General features: G+C 36.2%; 2 protein-coding genes and 1 pseudogene across 6 annotated transcripts; 1 reads left to right on the top strand and 2 right to left on the bottom strand.

Annotated features, from left to right (window-relative positions):
- Positions 1-447: 447 nt before the first annotated feature.
- Positions 448-3,936, bottom strand: LOC109005283 (annotated as a pseudogene).
- Positions 3,937-6,005: 2,069 nt separating this feature from the next.
- On the top strand, positions 6,006-11,920 carry LOC109005280 (autophagy-related protein 18c-like). Of its 5 annotated transcripts, none has more exons than XM_018984126.2 (6): positions 6,018-6,120; positions 6,610-6,838; positions 7,081-7,871; positions 8,390-8,630; positions 9,757-9,880; positions 11,652-11,920. In XM_018984126.2, exons 3-6 carry the CDS (start codon positions 7,092-7,094, stop codon positions 11,743-11,745), a joined length of 1,239 nt encoding a protein of 412 aa, XP_018839671.1. In that variant the 5' UTR covers positions 6,018-6,120; positions 6,610-6,838; positions 7,081-7,091; the 3' UTR covers positions 11,746-11,920. The 5 variants fall into 5 exon arrangements, with proteins under 5 accessions (XP_018839672.1, XP_018839671.1, XP_035539430.1 ...); XM_035683537.1 differs by having other exon boundaries at positions 6,728-6,838; XM_018984127.2 differs by lacking the exon at positions 6,610-6,838 and having other exon boundaries at positions 6,006-6,120.
- Positions 11,921-15,676: 3,756 nt separating this feature from the next.
- Positions 15,677-19,360, bottom strand: LOC109005282 (quinone oxidoreductase-like protein 2 homolog). The gene is made up of 5 exons (XM_018984131.2): positions 18,906-19,360; positions 18,627-18,827; positions 18,276-18,534; positions 17,967-18,110; positions 15,677-16,053 (listed from the first exon to the last, which is right to left on the bottom strand). The coding sequence occupies exons 1-5, from the start codon at positions 19,244-19,246 to the stop codon at positions 15,958-15,960; spliced, it is 1,041 nt and encodes a 346-aa protein (XP_018839676.1). The 5' UTR covers positions 19,247-19,360; the 3' UTR covers positions 15,677-15,957.
- Positions 19,361-21,199: the final 1,839 nt, after the last annotated feature.

A 21,199-nucleotide genomic window follows, 5' to 3' on the forward strand; every position in this document is an offset into this window, starting at 1 on the left:
TTTTACTTCTCAAAACATAATAATAATAACAATAATAAATTAAAAATAAAAATAAAAATAATAGCCTTAAATCTAAGTATCCCCTGTATCTTGAGAGAAGAAGGATCCTCATGCAAGATGATTAATTTCAGGCTATTCAACATTATTACCTCGCCTTCTCCCCTAAAGACGTCCAGAGAGGGCTGAGGAAACCACTTGAAAGACCAAGGTACCAGTATATGTAAAGTTCATTTCTATAAGTTTGGAGAGTAGAAAGTCAGAAAAAGATAGACGAAATAATACGATAGAAGTTCCAAAAAAATATTTTCCAAAAAAAGACTGTCAGAAATTGCAAAAACTAAATTTCAATGTCAGTTTGTCAGGCATGTTGCCTCAACTATAAGCTTTATTTAACTCGGTCCATCTCAATTTTGACTCAAACAATTATGAAGTTTCCGAAGATGAAAATAGAAGCACAAGGTGATGTAAACCTTGCAAAACTCGATTCCAGTTCAGATGCAAGGCACCTGATATCAGTTCCCTTTACCCGAGATTGTCTATACCCTCAAGAATTCTCAAAAAGCTCATGAGGTGAAACAAAACAGATTTGATTGGACAGGCAGGAACAAATTCTAAGAAACAATCAATATGAGCCACCTTTTTCAAGCTTCTCAATATCTTATAGGTGCTTCCTTTCTGCCTCCTGGAGTTCTCTTTCAGCATTTTCCTCTTCTTCAATTTTGTCAAGATCATCAAACTCCTTGGTTGCTACCATTGCTTTCACTACAGGATCTCTTAGATCAGATATTAGACCACCACCAACATTGTACTCTTCTTCATCCCCCGATCAGGAATAATCATTGATCAGGTCCTGATGCCATGGGGATGTCAACTGCCACTAGCTTCAAATCATACTGCAAAAAAGATGGCACCCAATACTTCCCTAAGTATAAGCAGACCATTCAAGTGCTTCCCTACATACATTTTTCCCTTTTCTTCCTTCAAAACAAATTGTTTTAGTGTGTCACTGGAGAGAGATTAGATAAAGCTCTAACTAATATATTCAGTAAAGTGGAATCTAATGAACTCTCATCTCTCAGTCACTCTCGTGCATGCCTTAGCTTGGCTATTAATTTGGTGAGCTGTCAAATATCCAACTGCTAATAAACTATGTATAGTACGACACAAGTTATGGGTAGAGAAAAGGCATTCAATTTTTACACTTGAGAGGAACCAAAACTAGAATTAGCAAGGGCCAAATGGCAACTTCATTTGGTTCAACTAGTAAATCTCTTGGCATTATACGAAACGGTTGGAAGTTGGAACTAAATACCGCATTCACTAGGATTGTGGGGCTAAAAGGAATGGGGAAGCCTATCTCCCATTACTTTCCATAGTTATGTTCCACCGGTTCTTCTAGTAAAATCTAGTCAAAATTGCCATATGGGTTAATGAAACCCAAATTGACTGAGAAAAGGAACTAATGAGGACAAGAACATGGAACTGTTCTTACAGTTACACTTACATTTTGCCGACAAAATGGACTTAAAAAAATCTGTGGACATAGGAATTATTGAACTTCAAGAAACAATGCCATTTGATGTTACAGAAAGACATTGAGGCAGAACAACAAGCAGTAGCATATGTGACTTATACAACTACAAAAAGCTCCATGGCCTCATATCATATGAGAAATAAAGGGAGAGTGACTAGCAAAGAAGTAAACCTGGCCTTTTTTATTCTTGACTTCAACGCTGACGAGCCCCTTTCTCTCAGAACCTTGTATAGGAAAGATGAGAAAACAGCGCTTGCTCCTAAAACTTGGCTTGAAGTTCTTTACTGTAAGGCCACCTCCTGACATCACATACGCTCTCAAATCTGTTCCAGTAAGAGGGGCACCCATAACCTCGAGGATCCCAGCAGATGTATTAAGCGTCCTCATGGCCATTCGATAAACTTTATCAGGATTGATTGTGAATCTTGAGCAGAGATAAAGACTCTTTAAGTAACAAAAACGCCAAACACACAACACAAGATCTTTACTTTAAGGCATTGCTCTTCAGAACAATACAGCATCAACAACAGTTGATTCACATGTTTTCTTATGATTGATAACAGTTGATCCCCATACATTGGCATAGAAAAATCCAAAATTTTAGGTCCTATAGATCCATGCATATAGCGCATGCATGTAGACTATCAAGGTGCCCTTGCAGATTACACCTATATGACGGAATTAATACGACCTACTGATAATGTGGTTGCAGATTTTCGATTCGAAGTAGGATTATTGCAAAACAGAAAGTCCATTATTTAGAGTGTAGAATCATGGGATCAGTAAGATGGCGTCCCATCCTGAGCTCAGATGCAACAGCTAGCATTCGCATCATACTTAGATATTTTCTTTAATCTGTCGGCAATTGCGACCCATAGGGCAGAAAGTAATATGAATATGATTGTTCCAGTAAAATACTCGTGTTCCTAAACCAAAAATTCCTACCAAAGCCCATAACTAACTTTTCAAGCTTTTAATTAAAATTAATTCAACACCACTTGGAAGTTGGAAGTTTGCAAATATTTACTTGGACAAGTGCATTCACCTCAAGGAAGGGGGCTCTTTCTTTTCTTTGACATGGCAATTTCTACCGACTGCAATGCCTCAATTAGTGAAAAAGAGTAAGCACAGTGCAAAAAATCCCCTAATAAGCAATAAGTACTATGTGAGTTCAAAGAACAATTCGTGATATTGATGCCTCTTACGTCACTAAAAAAATCAAATTTGAGAGAAAAAACTGAAAGATGAGAAGTTGTTGCACGAAGCGTAAGGGAGCTAGGTTGCCAACTGAGAAGAAGAACCTTAGGTAGCAGAAGAAGCAAAGCATTCGGAGCAAGAAAGGCAAGGTACTACTTTTTCAGAGATAATATGCCTGTGCAAAAGACACGTGCGTCCTTTTCTATTTTTATGAAGAGGTATCCAGAGATCTTGCAAATATAAAGTGTGTTTTTCTCAGTTAAATTCCCGAATCGGAAAAAATAAAAAAATTATTATCATCGTTCCTTACTCACATCTGTCTTTGAGAACTTGGCCATGTCTTCAGAAAACACATGGTGCATCAATCAATCTATCAACCAATTTTTTAGGAATGAGAGTTTAAAAAAATTATAACCGCAAGACTATTGAGGAAATTGATAGCAGTAATTACTAGGGGATGTGAATTACAAAGAACTTACAGCAAAGGCAACAATAGCAGAAGAGAGGGCGAGAAAGCCATACTTTGGCCATGCCCTCGGAGAGGCCAACAAAGGTGTTTGCTATACCAAACATAATCCTCCATAGAAAAGCACAAACTAAAAGTCCTCCAGACCCAATGAGAATCACGGAGTTCCGCTTACAGAAGGCCTAAATTTGCAACCCAATAGCCTCGCGATAGCGGGAGAAAGTGGAAGTCAGGGCTGTGGCGGGCTTATCCCAGAAGACCCCTTTGCCCAGGTTGGGATTCATAGAGATGAACCTAATCCCAACCCCAGCATTAGAAATAGGGCTATGAGCTGGTTTTTTCGAGAGAGACAAGCTACTGGGGGAAAAAGAGAATGAGTGAAAATCGAGGGCATTTAAGAAAGTGGGTTTTGAATGGGATTGCGAGATCAAGGAACTTCTTGAATTGGAGGGCGAAAGAGAAGAGTGAGCTCGAATAGCAGAGGCAAAGACAATATTTGGATTTGAAGAAGACGAAGGAGAGCAATTTGATATTGACAGATGATTGTAATGAAGAACAAGACCCCCTCGGATCACTCTTAACGAGGATTTGGACATTGCTATTCTACTAGTATTCTACGTTACTAACCTCTGCGTAACGTACAAACTCAACTCCCAGCAAATTAATTCAGAAATGTCCCCAAATATAGAAGAGAGGAAGAAGAGGAAATGAGCTTCTTGTCTTTCTGACGACGACGCTCTCTCATTCCTTACTCTTGCATAGCGGTGTAAATTCAAATCGAAAAATCGAATCGGATCGATTTTATCGATTTTGAATCGGTCAGGTCTGGAATCGATTTTTAAAATGTAAAAATTGATCGGTTTCGATTTTGAAATTTTTTGAATCGAACCGAACCGGATCGGATCAGTTGATTAAAAAAAATAAAAAATAATATTTTTATATATAAATTTTATACAAAATATTTTATATATATTAAATATTAATATATATAAGTTTTATATATAATGTATAATTATAAATTTTTATTTAAAATTTTATATATAACATATATATTCATATGTGAAATAATTTTTTATTATAATTTATAAATTATTACATAAAATGTTAATATTAAATTACTAAAAGTTTATAACTAATACTAATATATAACTTATAACTATACCAATAGTCTAATATTAATATTATTATATAGTCTAATATATTAATAAAAGTATAAAACAATTTTTTTTAAATCAATTTTTTTTTTATAAACAAATTTTTAATGACAAATTGTGAAATTTACATTTTAAAAAAATCGAAAAATCAGACCGGACCGGACCGGAAACCGATAAAATCGGAAGTACCGGTTTAGGAGGGTAACCAATGCGTAATCGGTTTTAAAAAATACAAAATCGGTACATACCGGTTCGGTCTTAGATTTTATTCAAAACCAGACTGGACCGGACCAGTTACATCCCTACTCTTGCATCCTATGCAAATTAATTCGATGCAGACTTGTGAAATATTTATGAGTAATGCAAATTAATTCGATGCAGAAAATTAATTCGATGCAGACTTGTGAAATATTTATGAGTAATGCAAATTATTCGATGCAGACTCGTTAATCTCTCACTCTTTTTAAAAAATAACGATCTTTCAATAAAAGATAATAATAATAATAATAACGAAATTTATTATTAAAAATATTTTTTTTATATAGATGTTAAATTGGATTGAAAACTACAAAAAATTAAAAATAATTCAGAAAAGTGAAAAACATTGAAAAACAAAAATTTGATAATTAATTCGTTAAAAAAGAATAATTTTTATTATTTGTTTATACAAAAAATAAAAAAGTATTTTAAATAAATTTTAAAAATATATTTATATTTTAAATCTTTTTTAAAAAACATACCTTTTGAATTTATTAGATTTTTCTTAAAATTTTACAGGTAATTAAAAGTTGTAAAAAATGATGGTTCAAAAGTTGTAAAAATTAATACTTCGGAGGTGATTACAAAGTATACACCTAATTGAGAGAGGTTTAAATATTCGTTTTCCAAAAGAGCAATAATTTTTAATTGGACTCATTTTCTTGAAGGCTATCTATTCTGTTCTTAATATATATTATTTGATATCTGAAAAAAATAAATAAACTCCTTTAAATTAGGTCTATTGGGATTACCTATACGGTAGGAATCATGATAACAATAAGGTGACAGCGTGACAATGATAATAAAAACAAATAATACTATGTTCTTCAAATTTAAAAATAATAAAAATTTAAAAGTTAATTTTATAAATTAAAATTTATTTTTAATAAAAATAGTACTATATGTATTTATAATTTTATTTATATTTTTACTTATAAGATTTATTTTATTATTTTTTTTAAATTCTAAATTTCATAATTTTTAACGTATTAATAATTGATATATAAATAAATAATTTTTTTTAAAATTTTTTTAAGTACATTTAACATTTTCTTTTTAATAAAGTGCATGATTGTATTGTACTGATTAATTATAATAATTATAATATAATTATAAAAAATTATTAAGATATAAAATTAAAATTTTTTAATAAAAAGATGTTAATGTATTGATTAATTATAAGAATTATTAAATAATTCTTTGGTTTTATATTAAAATAAGTATATGTTTTATTAATATGATTGATTAAAATAATTATTTTATATTAAAAAAAAGACACAATCAATTAAATTAATGAAATATTCAAAATAATTAGTATAGAGTTTTTGTTTATATAATTATCTTTCGTTTTTTATTTTGTTTTTAACATCTTTCGTTTTGTGAAAGAGAACTGAATATTAAGGGGAGTAAAAAAAAGAAATTGCATACATATATGGATTGGCAGTCGGGCTCGGGGGGAGCTTCTTGGTGTGTTGTCGGTTCTCTTCGATCGGTGGTCGGAAAGTAAGTAGGTACTCCCTAATCCTAACAGCAATTCTTATTCCCCAATTTCCACATTCCTAATTCAGCAACACAACCCCGTATCCGCCTCTTCTCGTTTTCTTTTTCGTCTATTGGTACATCTCATCCTGGTCCTGTTGGTAATATTTAGATCAATTATTGATTATCTTCCTCATAACCTATCAATTTGCGGGGCGCATAATCCAATTTGAGGGGGATACTTTGTAAATTTGTAGGTATGCGATCCAATTGGAATCTTCTTTTCTGATAATTTTCTCAGTTTTTTTAAGTGGAAATCGCAAATGCTCTGTGAAGCCCACGCCAAATGCAGATTGCATTAGGCTTCTAATGTGAACTCTAATCTGTTTCTTGGTTTGATATAACATAATTTCATGGGATCCAAACATTGCATTAGCGAGTAATTGTATAGTTTCGTAGACTCATGTTATGGAAGAGGGGACAGGGTTCAACTCGTTTAATATAAATCACTATGGCGTTAGCATATTATGGCATTTGGAAAGAAGCAAGAGAACAGGACCGTGAAACTGATATAGGGGGAGCTCATATACATGGAACTAGTGAAGGGAGTAAAGATAGGATGTGAACATTGCCTTGCAGAGCAATACCAAAGAACCCGATTGATGAGGGTCTGGAGCTCACTATAGCTGTTTCAACAAACAAATTAAGCATACAAAAGGGATTGGTACCGCAACAAGGACAGAAAAAAAGGTGATTTGATTCCTTTGTTGTTGGCTGGACTTCTGTGAGAAATGGCTTTCATTGGTAGAATGCTCAAGAATTCGTGTTTGTTCCAATTGTCTTCTTTTGCATTTTGGATGAGTTCTTAGTAATTTTAGGGTTGTATCCATTTTAGGCTCTACTCACCTTCTTGTTATTATCCAATTAGTATGATTGCTGAAGGTTTCCTTAAAGGCTTTGATTACCCAGTTTCCCATGTCTATTGATTGCAGCGAGCACCTTGATGACTGTCCCTTCATCTCACATGAGTTCAATAGTTTCAACATCTCGAGGAATACTTCAATCAACAGGGATCAGCACCTGTGACAACCCAAGCGCTGGGGCTTCTGGCTCTTTCAGCCAGCCAGAACCAGAGTCCAATGACTGTGATGAGACTGAGTTATTCTCTGTATCTTGGAATCAGGACTATGGTTGTTTTGCTGCTGGCACAAACCATGGTTTTCGTATCTATAATTGTGACCCATTTAAAGAAACTTTTAGACGTGATTTGAAAAGTGGGGGTTTCAAAATCGTTGAGATGCTCTTCCGGTCCAACATTCTGGCACTTGTTGGTGGTGGAGCTAATTCCCAATACCCGCCTAATAAAGTTATGATTTGGGATGATCATCAGAGCCGTTGCATTGGTGAATTTGCTTTTAGGTCTGAGGTTCGTGCAGTGAAATTAAGACGGGATAGAATTATTGTTGTTCTTGAGCACAAGATATATGTTTACAACTTTATGGATCTGAAGCTTCTTCATCAGATCGAAACTTTAGCAAATCCTAGGGGTTTGTGTTGCCTTTCACACCATTCAAATACATTTGTCTTAGCTTGCCCAGGTCTTCAACGAGGACAGGTTCGAATTGAACATTTTGGGCTGAATATGACAAAACTAATTCATGCTCATGATTCTCATATTGCATGCTTCACCTTAACAATGGATGGGCTGCTTCTTGCATCTGCTAGTACAAAGGGCACCTTGATAAGAATATTCAACACAATGGACGGGACTCGCTTACAAGAGGTAGCCTACCTTCATATGGACTTTAGTATTATTATATGGTTTGTTTATATATACTTATAAAAAAAATGGTTTGTTTATATGGTTTTAGGCTTTAATCTCCAAACTCATTTATCTGCAGCATAATGGTTATTCACCTTGTTACCATATTGCATTACTGTATTTATGATTACTGTAACTGACCACTGGTTCTTTAATTTATTTTTTTACCTAAATTCTTTGCAGTTCCTCTATTTAAACATTCTCATTAAGATCCATAATTTCAAAAGCCTTATTTTGGAAAAACCATTTATACCTATACCGGCAATTAAAAGAAAAAAACTCGGGGGATTATAAGATTAATGTTAGGTTCCTACTAGATTTCTGCAAAGGTGGTGGAGCTGTCTTGCTTTGGTTACAGGATCTATAGGTCTTCATGGGCATCTTTTTTATTACATAGTGTTTGATATGCATACAATCACTCTTCTGATGTCTTTCTTACAACCAATGCTTGGTTATTACGATTTCCTGCCTGCATGTAGGTACGTAGAGGTGGGAACAGAGCAGAGATTTATAGTATTGCTCTCTCTCCAAATGTCCAGTGGCTGGCAGCTTCAAGTGACAAAGGTACTGTTCATATATTCAGCCTAAGAGTCAGAGTAGGGGAGGACTCAGCTGCTCAAGGGCTGGCACTGTTTCAGCAGAATTCTTCAACATCCCTGGATGCCCTTATTTCTCCAAATGCTGGTTCCAATCCCAGTTCTTCATTATCTTTTATGAGAGGTAAGCATTGTTAGCAAATAATTAATGCATTAGACTTTGAATGACTACAATCAATCGGCCTGGATATTTGGCAGCTTTGCATTTAGAATTGATGCTAGACATAACTGATTGTGCTATGTCTTTGTATGATTGTGAGAAAATCTGAAAATATTTGCTCTGAAGATTGAAATTAGATTTTAAATTTACGACACTTGATAGAGAGACTTTACATTCATTGAGGCAACTATCTGGCCTTTCTTTTTCATGATTTCCTAGTATCTATCTCTAGTCCTAACTTGGTGCATTTCTTGTCTGCTACTTGTGTACTTGGGCTTATCTAAAAAAACTATCTGGCCTTTCTAGGGTGTCCAAGTGTCACGCTAAGATTATGAAATACATTCATAGTGCCAGCACAGGCCCGATCCAGCCCTTGGATAAAGTACATAGGCTGATTACAGCTTGGCCAACCCCGTTATGTGATTAATTTTTTGCGTGAAATTATTAGTTTAATTTTTTTTAAAACAATGAAAAGGTTGACACATCAAATATTGAACTAAAGGTTCTAGTTCTGAATGTGTGAATAATATCAAGCATCCTGTGTTCGATTTCGCATTGGGAGTTTCTTTGAATTCTTTGATACAAAATTCTAACAGGCAGGGTCATGCATCCAAGATTTATTCTCTAGGAGTGGGTCCAAATTGCCAGGGTGAGGTTCCACGCAATCAAAAAAATCATCTCAACCACTATAAAATAAAATAAACGTAAAAGTTGTTTGAAGATATTATGAAGAAATATTTAAACAGAATAAAGTCATGCTGTGCTTGATCAGTGCAGGCTAAAAGTCCACCAAGCCCAAGACTGGCCCAAAACTTGATCATCCTGAGAAACTTGGCCCAGCTCACCTGCTTGTCCATTCTCTTTGCCCAAGTCTTCATACTTTCATGGTGGACTGGGCTGGGGCGCTGGCCCATGTTTGCCCTGTTCCATCCCAGATTAGCAGCTCAAAACTGTGTTAAACACTTTACTCATTGCAACTCATCTTTATGAACTTTAACCGGGTGGTTTTCCAAAATGTCATGGTGTTGGAATGGTCTTTTGGTTTCTTTCCCCTTATATATAACCTTGTAAATTCTCTGATGCTTCCTAGGAGTTTTACCAAAATATTTCAGCTCGGAATGGTCATTTGCTCAGTTCCACTTGCCAGAAGACATACAATTCATTGCAGCATTTGGATCTCAAAATGCTGTCATTATTGTTGGCACGGATGGGAGGTATGAAACTGCATTGTTTGTTTATTATTTTATTTAATATCGTGAGAGTGAACATATGTTTCTGTGTAGCATTTAGTATAATTTTTTTGATTGTGTCTTAGTAGTTTTCTGTTGGTGGCTTGCTAGGATTTATGAAAGGAAATCATGCTAAAAGAATAAAAGAATCCTTCAAACTAATTTCTTATTGTTACCTGATTTCTGGTGTTGTTTCAGACCCCAATTATATTGTACAGATTCTAAAGGAAACGTATTAAAAATTCGTCATGTCTTCTCTTTGGAAATTACAAATCTTCCTTCCTACCATGTATGCTGATTGCAGACAACCCTATGTTGGAACTATGAACATGTTATATATATCTTATCCATAATACTTCTCTGACCTCATCATGGTCATCTTAACCTATTTACCTACTTGTGTCTAATGATTTTACCCTTGACTGTTCAATTCACCGTTCATGTGGAGAAGCTCTTTCACACTCTTCAAATTACTTAATTGATGAACGGTACGCATTCATCATATGCACATGGCTCTTCATGCTTTGCCCATTTTCTCTTAAAAAAAATGGACATTATGTCTGATCACTTGGAAACTGGGGAAGGGGTATCTAGTTACATATCTAGTTACATATGTATGTGGACTTGGGTAAATTTTGACATAATGTTCTTACCCAAGACCCCAATATGAGGTTCCCATGGAGAAGGGTATGGAGACACAAGGCGCCCCCCAAAGTAGTTTTTGTGTGTGGACAGCATCTTTGGGCAAGATTATCACAATAGATAACTTGAGGAAGAAGAGAATTATCATAGCAGATTGGTGTTGCATGTGTAGGGGAGAGGGCGAGTCGGTAGACCACCTCTTGTTACACTGTGAGATAGCAAGGGTTTTATGGGATGGGGTGCTGGGCAGAGTAGAGTTGGGTTGAGTTATGCCCAAGACCGTGGTAGCAGCTCTGGCCAGCTGGCTCCATTGGAGGGGTACACCAGATCTCAGCGGTTTGGAAGATGATTCCGACGTGCATCATGTGGTGTCTTTGGCACGAACGTAATGCGCAGACGTTTGAGGACAATGAGAGATCGATAGAGGAATTTATAGCTTTCTTTTATAGCATGTTATGTACATGGTCCAAGGTTGTTGATTTCAATGGCATGGCCTTTCGTGATTTCCTTATATCTCTTGAGAACCCCTAGTCAGGGTTGTCTCTGTATATACTGGGCTAGGCCTATTCTTGGAGTAATACAAATTGTTTACATATAAAAAAAAAAATATTTTGAAGTGTGGAACCTACTGCACTTCCTCAGGAAGTAAACAGGTTTTGTTTTGTCAAGTAAGAAGACACGATGAAGTTTTGTAGCTCTGGCGTCTTCATCTAAGGGGTGATCTACGGAGTGTCTGACCTACATTCCAGTGAAGTATTATCCCTGGCTGAAATCGGACAACAAAATTAAAGAGAGGAATTATATTTTGCGCCTCCCCTGAACCACCAACGATTTCAGTTTGCATCATAAACTATCAAAACTCAAAGTGACGTCCTAAACATTCAAATTTTTACTTTTCATCGATCCATGTAAGATCTTAATCGAGGCTAAAATTGCCAAGATTTGGTAGTTTGGGTGTCAAAGTGGTAGTTCAGGTGTGTAAAATGCATTTTCTCCTTAAAATATCAGATATCTGATATCAGTCAACAAAATTGATTATGATGAGTTACTTTTGATATGCTTCTGTCGGACTTTGAAGTTGGACTGCCTCTTACCTTTTCTGCTTCATTATCAGTTTCTACAGATGCAGATTTGATCCAGTGCATGGAGGGGAGATGTTACAGCAGGAATATGTACGCTTTCTAAAAACTGAAAGTAGGCTCAGATAGGGATCCATTATAACTGCGCCTGAATGTCTGTGTGAATATTTTGAAGGCTACAATTCTGTTTCTTACTGTCTATTACGTATGGGAAAATGGAGATGGTAATGATTGCTCTAATTGCAACTATTACTGTGGATGAAAATCAATTAACATATATGTCCATTACAACGTTTTTCTGGCATACTTAGTCACGTCCTGCGGCCACACAAATTTTACTTATCGGTTGTTAGATCATCATCAGTGGCTCTTTCTAACGAGTATGTGGGTTGGTACGTTTCCAGTTTTTCAAGTTTCTAACGTATGGTCTCTTTTGCGATGATTGTTGGGTCGACACTCCTTGTTTGTCTTTTATACTTTAAAAAACGTTATTTATGTTTCCCAGGAAAAAAAGGTAACGAGAATATGTTGTTTCAACCTTGGAAAATGTATAACACTTGGTTAAAAGGATTTCCCGTACGCATTTTTTGTCATTGATTTGGAACGTTCCTTGGAATTTGTCAAAGATGGCTATAGCCTATCGTTATAGTCGTCGTGTCGATTCACTGGACCCGATTGGGATGGTGTGTATATGTGAACGTGACTACCGCAACAAATGCTTAGATGACGTCATCCATTCAGGATCCTACAAGACTTTGATTCGCAAATCAAAGCTCTCTTATTTGTCATCCCGCGAAATCTTTGTTTGGACATCCCCGCTAATTGGAGGATCGGCATGGTTTTAGTTAAAGATGAGCTGTATGGGGGCAATTCATGTCTGTCATGTTAAATCATAGACATTTAACTATATAGATCAGCTCGAACACGATCCGTTATACTAAATAGGTCAGACCTTCGAACCCTAATACAATTCATTTAAATAATAAATGACATGATACAACCTGTTTTGATCTGTTTAATAATTAATTAGAAACGGGTCAATATGATATGATCCATTTCAACTCGTTTTATGTGAGTTGAACTAATCCACATAACTTATTTGATCTAATTAACATAATTTCACATAAAAGTTAAAATTTACATTTATTAGTAACTACAATATCTTAAAAAAAAAACGAGACTACTTATTAACAAAAAATTGTGTCGTGTTTGTGTTGGGTTTGCGGGACATGTCACATATTGCCACCCCTAAATGAGCATTGCCAGGACTAGAAATTAAGCTTGGCAAATGAGCCCTCACATTTGACCTGCCCGGCCCAATATTTATATATATATATATATATAATAATAATAATAATAATAATAGTATATCATATATATTTTTTTCAAAAATCCTAACTATAAATACTAACTTTTTCTCTCTTCTCATTTTTCTCATTGCTAACTTTCCCACAGTCCACCCTCCATCTTCTCTTCTCTCCTCTTATCTTCTCCCCCTTCTTTTCTCACCTCAGTGCCCGTTCATTGTCCTCTCTTCTCTCTCCTACCTCTTATCTTTTTCTCCTCCTCCTCCTCCTCCTCATTTAAGTTAGCTTCTCTTCGTTGTTGTGGGTCATGGCCAAGCTGCAATCTATGATGGTAAGACCACGGCTTGGCTGTGGGTCTCTATGACCCAAGACCACAGTCGCCGCCGCAAATATGTAAGTAAAGACCCACGTCTGCAATTGTGGGTCTACGAGTTTTATGACCTACAGTCACAACCATGGGCTATAAAGATTTGCCCATAGATCTCTGAATGACCCATGATTGAGACTGTGACTCATGGGTCTGTGCATAGATCTTTAGATATGTGAAGATTTATGTGATTACTAGGTTTGGTTTGTTTGGTTCGGTATGTAACTTTGCAAGTCTGGTTTTGTTGGATTTATGAGATTTTTATGATTATATGTGATTTTGTTGGACTTTTTTTTTTTTTGGTGAAAAATGTGTTGTTGGACGGAGTGGTCAGATAATGGTGGCTCCAATCCACTCATCCCGACAACCGAATGTGACGATCACCCTACCAAAGTGGTGATGAGATGCGGGATGGGCAGCCACCCGCCTGCATAGGGCGAGTAGCACCCCTACTAGAAATGAACTAGTATATTTAACAATTCGTTTAATACTCGCTATTTGGTTTATCTCAGTTTGTAAAAACAAAACCTCAACTGTAAAAATAGAAACTAATTTGATTAAAAATTTTTTTTTAATTTTAAAAAACAAAATTATAAATATTTATAAAAATAAAGAATTTTTAAAATGAAAAGAAAATTGGGGGAATGAGACACCTCTCAAAGAGGTGGTGCAAGCACCCTGTGAGGAGGAGGCTTTCCCCAATGGAATGGTTTGTGGTCCACCCCCAAACCACCATTGGGTGGCTCATTGGCCACCCTGCAACAACCCTAAACCACCTTCCCTATCCCGCCATCTTTGGGGAAGGGATCCCTCCCTCAAATATTTGTAAGTTAATTATTTTATCTATTTGTTTAGATTCTTATTTTGATTTTTTTTTTATATTTTATTTGTTTTTAAGTATGCCACTTGTTGCTTTCTAATTGTGCCATGTGGTCATCCTGTTTGTTAATGCCACGATGGTGATTTGGGTTTCGATACGGTATTCTTTGTGTTCATTTATAAAATAATAATAAATAAATAAATAAAGATAGAGATTTAAGTGATTCAGCATAAAAGCTTACATCCACGGATGTTTGGGAGGCAAAATCTACTATGATTGGTGATTTTACAATCTCAAATGGCCTTACTAGGGGTGAAAAAAAAAACCGATGAACCAACCGAACCGGTGGGTTTGGTCCGGTACCGGGTTTGGTTTGGTACGGTTCGGTATAGGCTCCATTTTTCTCAAAATCGATCGAAATCAATCCGGTTCCGATTTTTCTTTTTTTAACACCGGATTGAACCGGTTCATATATATATATATATATATTTTTTGATTTTTTATATCGTATAAAATATTTTTTATATTATATATAATTATATATAAAATAATTTTATATTATGTGATAAATTACTAATTAATATAATATTAAAATTTAAAATCTTATATAAATAACTATATATTATCAATATAGTCTATTATAATATATATTATAATATACTGCAATATATTATCACTATATATTGGTAGTACATGTAACCGATGTGATATCGATTCTTCAAATTTCAAAACCAGTATATACCGGTTCGATTTTAAAATATGTCTAAAATCGGATCGAATCGGACCAATTACACCTCTACATATCGCTCAATACAATGGAAAAATTTAGTTTAGGCGTAGAGAAGTCATGGAGAGATCTTGTGTAGAGTGCTTGGGCCCCCTCTTTATATAGAGATCTATTTCCTTGAAGTAATTGATTCCAACTTGTCTTGTGAAGCCTTTTCCTCTTAAGAGTCTAAGCTAACTACTTTTGGTTTATCTTTTCCTTATCTTATCTCTTCACTGCCTTATCTCTTGGCCTTATCTCTTCCCTTAGTATTAGTGATTGATTTTCAATGAGCTGGACCTAGTCAATTTAATCCCTAACACTGTCGTTAGATGAGTTGACAAAAGATGGACAGAGATTTAATTGTCAAAAATAAAAATATACACACCCATGAAATAAATCATCAAAAAATGAAACCGATGGGAATGATTTACAAACCGGCGAAAACCCATAACTGATTTTATAATTAACCCTAATTTTCCCCTAACGACTTACTGAAGAATTATGGCCCTACTCTCAACTTTCAGCATGAACATTAACTTATAGCCTCGAATCACCCATTTGTGTTCAACATCAACTTCTTTCTGTTCAGGAGGTGCGATATGAGGATGGTACCTGTACTGACCAAAACTAAATAACGGTCTACTATTACATTATCTCAACATATGTACATACATACATAAATACGTGTATATATATATGTATATATATATATATTTAACATATAAGAAAATATATTCATTCATTTGATTGCCATGAAATATAAGACAGTTTCAAGTTTCGACTTCCATGCAAATCACTTCAGAGCAGCAGAAAGTAGCATTTTACTGTGTTTCTGCAACATAAAACATTCATCTTAAACAGTTTTTTAATAAGTAATCTTACACATTTAACACATGATCCCTATTTATTTTGCACGAGACTTGTCTGCTCGTATAGATTTCATGTTATTAGTAGGTCATAGATTTGATAATGATAATACAAAAGACACCATTCATAATGTTTTGAGTAATGAAAAGATGGAGTATCTGACATGCAAGTGCTAAGGGTAACACTTCATCCCAGCTGAATCCAGACCAACTTAAAGATTAGATCTTACATTTCTCTTGTCATCAAGAATAATCATCACCTTCCCAATTGCTTTCCTATCTTTGATGGCAGAAAAAGCGAGGCTGGCCTGCCAAGAACAAGAACTTGAGTTGATAAATCGCCCACTACTAATTTGAATACAATCAACTAGCAGACATTAATAATCACATGGTCCAAACTTGACCAAGATGCTCCTTTTAAGCAATATACACCAAGCATGTTGCAAATTATGATGGATGTGCAACTTGTTCAACCAGGCTGCTGAAGAATTTTCTCCAAGTTTGCAAGGTTCATTTTGGCATAAGCATTCTAAAATCTAATTTTACTTCTCACACAAATATTGGAAACTAGATCACCCAAGACTCACCATTTTAGGGTTAATTATGCTTCAATAAGGAATGGCTTCTATTTGAACCATTAAATCCTTGGCAAACGTGGATAAGCAAATGAGAACAACCTACGAGTTTCTTTAAATGTTAACAACAAATGGTACAAATTCCATACTTAGAGGTGTTATAATTTGGCTCGTGGCTTCATTGGAAATTTTATGCAGCCAGCCAACTGTATCACAAACACTGTACACATGACAACCAAGACCAAGGTTGAACATTTCTGAATGTGTTTCTTGATATATAGATATATAATAGGAAAAATCTTCTTGCTAGCGAGGGAATTTATGGTACTCTTTTCATAAATTAAAAAGGGAAAAACCCAACCGAGTCTATTTCTCTATGCAGGATATACTATTGAATAAGTAAATGCAGCCAATTGGTCCAACATATCTAAAGAAAAGAAAGCTTTGTTTGGGATAACCCCACTCCAGTATGCAATGGCTGGGCAAACCAGTCATGACCTTATAAGTGTATACATCAAGTGTTTAATTAGCTAGTTTACTTAAGTTGATGAGTCAGACTGTAGTTGTTACAGGTGTCCATAGAGTTAGAGTTGGCAGCCTATTACTCTCTGGCTGGAATATTAAACAGAGTTATGTTATGTAAACTATTCTAATCATTCATCCTTCTCGTCTTTCATAAAAGGTAAACCTATTTTCTTCTTCACACGTATCAGAGCAATCTGATTTCCCCTGATATTTCAAACTTCAATCCTTCAATGGTGGCTTCTTCCAAAACTAGTATTTCCTCTGTTATATCAGAAGATTCTTCTAATCTTTTCTTTTTGCATAATGGAGATAGTCCAGGATCTATGCTTGTAACTCAGCTTCTTACAGGAGGGAATTTATCACCCCTGGTCTCAATCTATGATAATGGCTCGATTCTTTGGTGCTCATTCATTTGTCATTTTCTGCATTATTGCGTAAGATGGGTCTTCTGAATATATATTCCCCAATCTTGAGAGGGAGTGTTAAGTGTATCAAGTGTTTAATTAGCTAGCTCACTTAAGTTAATGAGTCAGATGCTAGTTATTACACGTGTACATACAGTTAGAGTTTCCCACCTTCAATTCTCTGTTTCTGGTTTATCAAATAAAGTTGTGTTTTGCAAACTATTCATTCATGCATCCAGTCTCATTTTTTTATGATGAGGAATCCCGGAGACCGTGCAAATGCAGCATGTCTTTTACTTGGTTAAACTCCGGACTCCTGAAACGCATCCCCATCTATAGATCAGGTAAATCATCGGCTTTTCTCTGAAGGGACGTGCCCCTTAGAAATTGTTTACACCCAGGGGTTCAAACCTTGGACTTAGAGGGAGCATACCACTAAGACCAAAGCTCTTACCACTTGAGCCAACCCCTAGGGGTTATTCATTCTCGTTTTTAACAAAAATCCAAGTTAGTTTCTTCTACACAGATCTCACCGACCTTCCTTACCTGACTGGAGCTCTCAGTTCCGAAATGTTTGAAGTTATATGTACCATATAATTGGTAAAGGCTATAGAGAGATACGTTGCACCTAAAGCTCCACTCTATAAAAGAATGTAGGCCCAATTTCATTTTGAGAAAGGAAGGGTGATGGGTGGAAGAGCTTAGGGATATCCTGACCTCTGACAGGCTGTAAGTGTGAGAAACGTGGATGGTAATCAAGCCTCTTGCCACCCATGAGAGTAGCTCCCTAATAGAATCTTCAAGAACACCAGGTCGATGTATTCTGTAGCTACCCCAGTAAAGTCCATGCACCGTCCAATTCTGGTGGAAAGAGATTAAAAGCCAGAGGCCTTAAAATATATGAAATATAGAAATAAATTGCACTAACTTGTTTAACTGTGGAAGTCAAAAGTGGCCCTTGATTTAGTAGTTTTGACCACCCGTTTGCTTTCGATACACCTTCTATATAATAAAAAATAATCGTACCTTGACGAGGGCGATGTTAGCAGGGATGACAGGGAACTCCCCGCTGGCAAAGCCAATGACCAGAATGTTGGCACCCCAATTCAAAAGCCTAAGCGTTTCATTGGTCAGCTTGCCTCCAACAGGATCGTACAAAACATCAACCCCTTTGAGCTTTCTAGCCTGGAGGAAGTCCTTGACACTTTTGGTAACATTTTCATAGCTCAAGTCCACTACATGATCAACACCCAGAGACTTCAAGAAGTGCGCCTTTTCAGTTCCCCTAGAATCCAAACACAACACCGAATTGAAATGAACTAGATTTCACATGAAGAGAAGATAAGAGCAAAGGAAATAAGAGAAGAGCGAAAGTACCTAGCGACGGCAATAACAATGGCGCCGCAAACCTTTCCGATCTGAACAGCAGCAAGGCCAACTCCCCCAGCTGCACCAAGAACCAGCAAAACCTGACCAGAGCTCAGAATAGCCCTGTGGACAAGTGCCACATGTGATGTTCCGTAGGCAACAGGAAGTGCACCAGCGGCCACCATATCACATCCCTCTGGCACTTTAAACCTTCATTACAAATACAGATTTAATTTAGAGATTTATAATAAAATTTTTTAGAGTTATTGCAAGACAAAGAAGACTAACAGTTGGGACTGGTCCGCAACGATGAACTGAGCAAAGGAGCCAAGGCTGGCGAAGGAACAAACGGGGTCTCCGACTTTGAATTGGGAAACATTGGGACCCACGGCATCGACGAACCCAGAGTAATCGGAGCCAGGGATGAAGGGGACGGGAGGCTTCTCCTGGTACTTGCCCTGTACCTGCAGGTAATTCGCATAGTTCAAGCTGGTGGCTTTGATCCTCACCCTCACTGCGGTGGGATAATCCAATTCGGGGATTGGGTGGATCTTGCTCAATACCATGGGAGAGTTGGACCTCTCTTCGGTTGTGGGATCGCCCAATTTCCGGCACAACAGCGCTTCCATTCTCTCCCTCTGACTCGCTCGGAGCTTCTAGCCTTCCGCTGCTAATAAATTAAATTTTAGGGGTGACGATCAGTATTTTCGTGGAGTAGTACTACGGGTCATCCTATGTAGGGGTGCACACTTTCCGGACCTTACGTGGCTGTATTGTTTGTAATTTTATTTTTTATTATTTTTTTTTAAAGAATATCTGAAAATCAAAATGTGCATTTTCATTTTTTTCAATTCATTCGAATTTGTCCCGTGCAAAAAATTTTCTCCCTCGCTCGCGTCGTGTCGTTGCTCTGCCCACTGACGCGTCATTGCTCTGCCCACCGCCACCGACGACGCCGCCTCTCTGAGCGACCCTCCCTCTGCCTAAACCAAGATTGCACAGTTTGGAAAGGTAAACGGAGACCGATTTATTCTATGCTCTCTCCTCTTCCTCTCTTACTTCTTGTTTGTATTTCTCTCTACACGCATCTATGCATTTACATTTTACAGGGTTTAGGACATCTGATTGAAAGAAACCCAAATGGGTATCCAAATTAGGCCAAAGGCTATGTTTCCTTTCTTATTTTGATTTATTTTGGAGTTCTGATTAGATATAATGAGTGATTTTTTTTGGGACTGTTAATTTGTTGATGAGATTTGTTTCTTGTATTTATAGTTTGGTATAATGGGTCAGCTGAATATTGTGTCTTTGATTTAGAAAAGATTTGTTAACTTAATCCTTAATCTTCTTGCATACAGATATGTGGGTACTTGGATACCACTGATGTGGGGTCCTATGGGAATGGCTACATTCTTAGTTTTCACATAGCAATTTAAGCTACTAGTTTATAATGGAAAATAGGGGTGCTAGGAGCATGGGAGGCATATATGTGATTGAAAAATCTCAAACCCACCCTTCTGAAGAATCCTAAAACTCCTCAGGATTAGTTTTGGTGATGGCTCTCAAGTAATAATTCATATTATCACAGAAATTATTGAAATAAAAAAAGAAAATGATAGCACTTGCTACGAGTGTAAGGAAGAAAACGGATTTTTTTTTTATAATTTTTTTTTTCTCTGTGATGCAATTGGGGCTTCTTGACAGAAAAGAAGATATTTAGATAATCCTTTGTGGCCCCATGGTAACTTCCTTATCTCTCTCTCTCTCTGTGACTTCCTTCCCCCTCCCTCCCACAAATCTCCATGCCATTATGGTCTTCTTTTTTACTTAAAAGTAAGTAGAAATGTGGTGCCCCTCCATTTAAGATCTATTAATTACAATTCTTTCCTAACAGTTGCAAATTAATCTCGATTTAGATAATTAATCTATATCAGACAGTAGAATCATTGCTTTGATGAAGAATGCAAAGACAGAGTAATAACTAATCTCCGTGTTTTTCATTCTCCCATGGAGTAGTACAAGATCAATCCAGTGACATTCTACATTTTTCATTTTCTTTCTTTTCCCACACAAATTCTCTTTCATGTTTATAGGATGTCTTAACTAAGCTTGCTATTGGTTCATAGCGCATGCAATGTATTTATCAATCTCATTTCTGTCACTCAGTGGCGTTTATTTGTCTGATGTGTTTCATAAACAAGTTTCTTGTGTAAGATAATGTGCTCCTCTGTGCTCATAGGGATATGTAATAGATGTCTTTTAGTAGACCACAGAAGTAATACAGGAAATATTTTACGTACTAACTTGCTTTATTGGGAAATATGTTTATTCCTCTTTGCCTGATCACCTCAAGTAAGGTTTTCTGAACTTACCATTAATATTATATTGTCACTTTTTAAGAGTTGCATAATAAAATATTGGCGGTTGTCTGGAAGGCTATGGCCAAAGTTATGCAATGGCTTCACTAGTCATTGGAGAAGGCATACGACATGAGCATACAAGTGAAAGCATCAAATAGATGATTGAAAGCAATTCGGAAGCTTTCTGTGACCACCAAGTCTTCTTTTACTAAAAGCTGCATG

This window comes from Juglans regia, chromosome 12, assembly GCF_001411555.2.
Source record: "Juglans regia cultivar Chandler chromosome 12, Walnut 2.0, whole genome shotgun sequence".
NCBI lineage: Eukaryota > Viridiplantae > Streptophyta > Magnoliopsida > Fagales > Juglandaceae > Juglans > Juglans regia.